We start from the raw sequence: 1,108 nt of genomic DNA, 5'->3' as shown, positions 1-1,108 counted from the left end.
AGCATTGCTGCAATACTGCACAATAGAATATTTAAAATAGATGTACAACAAAAAAGTTGATAAATAAAGATTACATTTATATGTTGATACTGTTTAAAACAAGTTATACAACAATAGAAAAAGAATATATCAATCTAGTACCCATATTTATAATCTATATTCTATACTTAATATTCATTTTCAAAAGATTTCTCTCTCATAATATGTTACTTGTAAAATGTAGAAATATCGAGAACAGTTGAACTAACATTACAAGTAAAAACACCTTACTTTACTTTAAAAATATTTTAATTTATTTGTATACATTGACCTACAGGTTATATAATATTATGAAGTTGATTTTTAAGTCACTGGGTACATTACCCTTACGCCGATTTCTATCAACTGTACCTAAACCATTAAATCTTGTACAAGAAGCTGCCCTCGAAGAATGCTGTATTCTTGTTGATCAACATGACCAAGAGTGTGGCTTTGCCAGTAAACGAGATTGTCATAGACTAGTAAATGGAAACCTTCCGTTACATCGTGCTTTTAGTGTATTTTTGTTCAATACTAAGGATGAACTACTGTTACAACAGCGTTCATCAACCAAGATCACATTCCCCGATCATTATACAAATTCTTGCTGCAGTCATCCGCTGTACGAGATTGAACATGAGCGTAAAGACATAGAAGGTGCTAAAGCTGCTGCTTGTCGCAGACTTGTATTTGAATTAGGAATTCCTACAAGTCAGTGCCAACCTAAAGACTTGCAATATATCACCAGAATAAAGTAATAACAACTTAATCAATTGTACATTAAAAAATAAGTGCCCAACTTGTAAATGTATTATTTAGGTACATGTCCAGAGGAGATGGGACATGGGGTGAACATGAAATTGATTATATATTTATTTTACGCAAAGATGTTTCTCTCGACCACAATCCAGATGAAGTGAGTACTGTCCTGTATATCCCCAAATCAAAAATGAATAAATTCTTAAAGAATTTAAATCATCCAATTACACCATGGTTTGATCTAATTTCACAATACGAATTGACAAACTGGTGGGACAATTTAAGGTCTCTGAAAAAAGTGATGAATCATAAAAAAATTATTAGCTTTTAA

General features: G+C 31.4%; 1 protein-coding gene across 1 annotated transcript; it reads left to right on the top strand.

Moving 5' to 3' along the window:
• The first annotated feature begins 329 nt into the window (after positions 1 to 329).
• On the top strand, positions 330 to 1,108 carry LOC132936791 (isopentenyl-diphosphate Delta-isomerase 1-like). The gene is made up of 2 exons (XM_061003553.1): positions 330 to 772; positions 838 to 1,108. The coding sequence occupies exons 1-2, from the start codon at positions 330 to 332 to the stop codon at positions 1,106 to 1,108; spliced, it is 714 nt and encodes a 237-aa protein (XP_060859536.1).

The sequence above is a fragment of the Metopolophium dirhodum genome, chromosome 1 (genome assembly GCF_019925205.1).
Source record: "Metopolophium dirhodum isolate CAU chromosome 1, ASM1992520v1, whole genome shotgun sequence".
Taxonomy (NCBI): domain Eukaryota; kingdom Metazoa; phylum Arthropoda; class Insecta; order Hemiptera; family Aphididae; genus Metopolophium; species Metopolophium dirhodum.
This window is presented reverse-complemented; position numbering and strand designations above follow the sequence as displayed.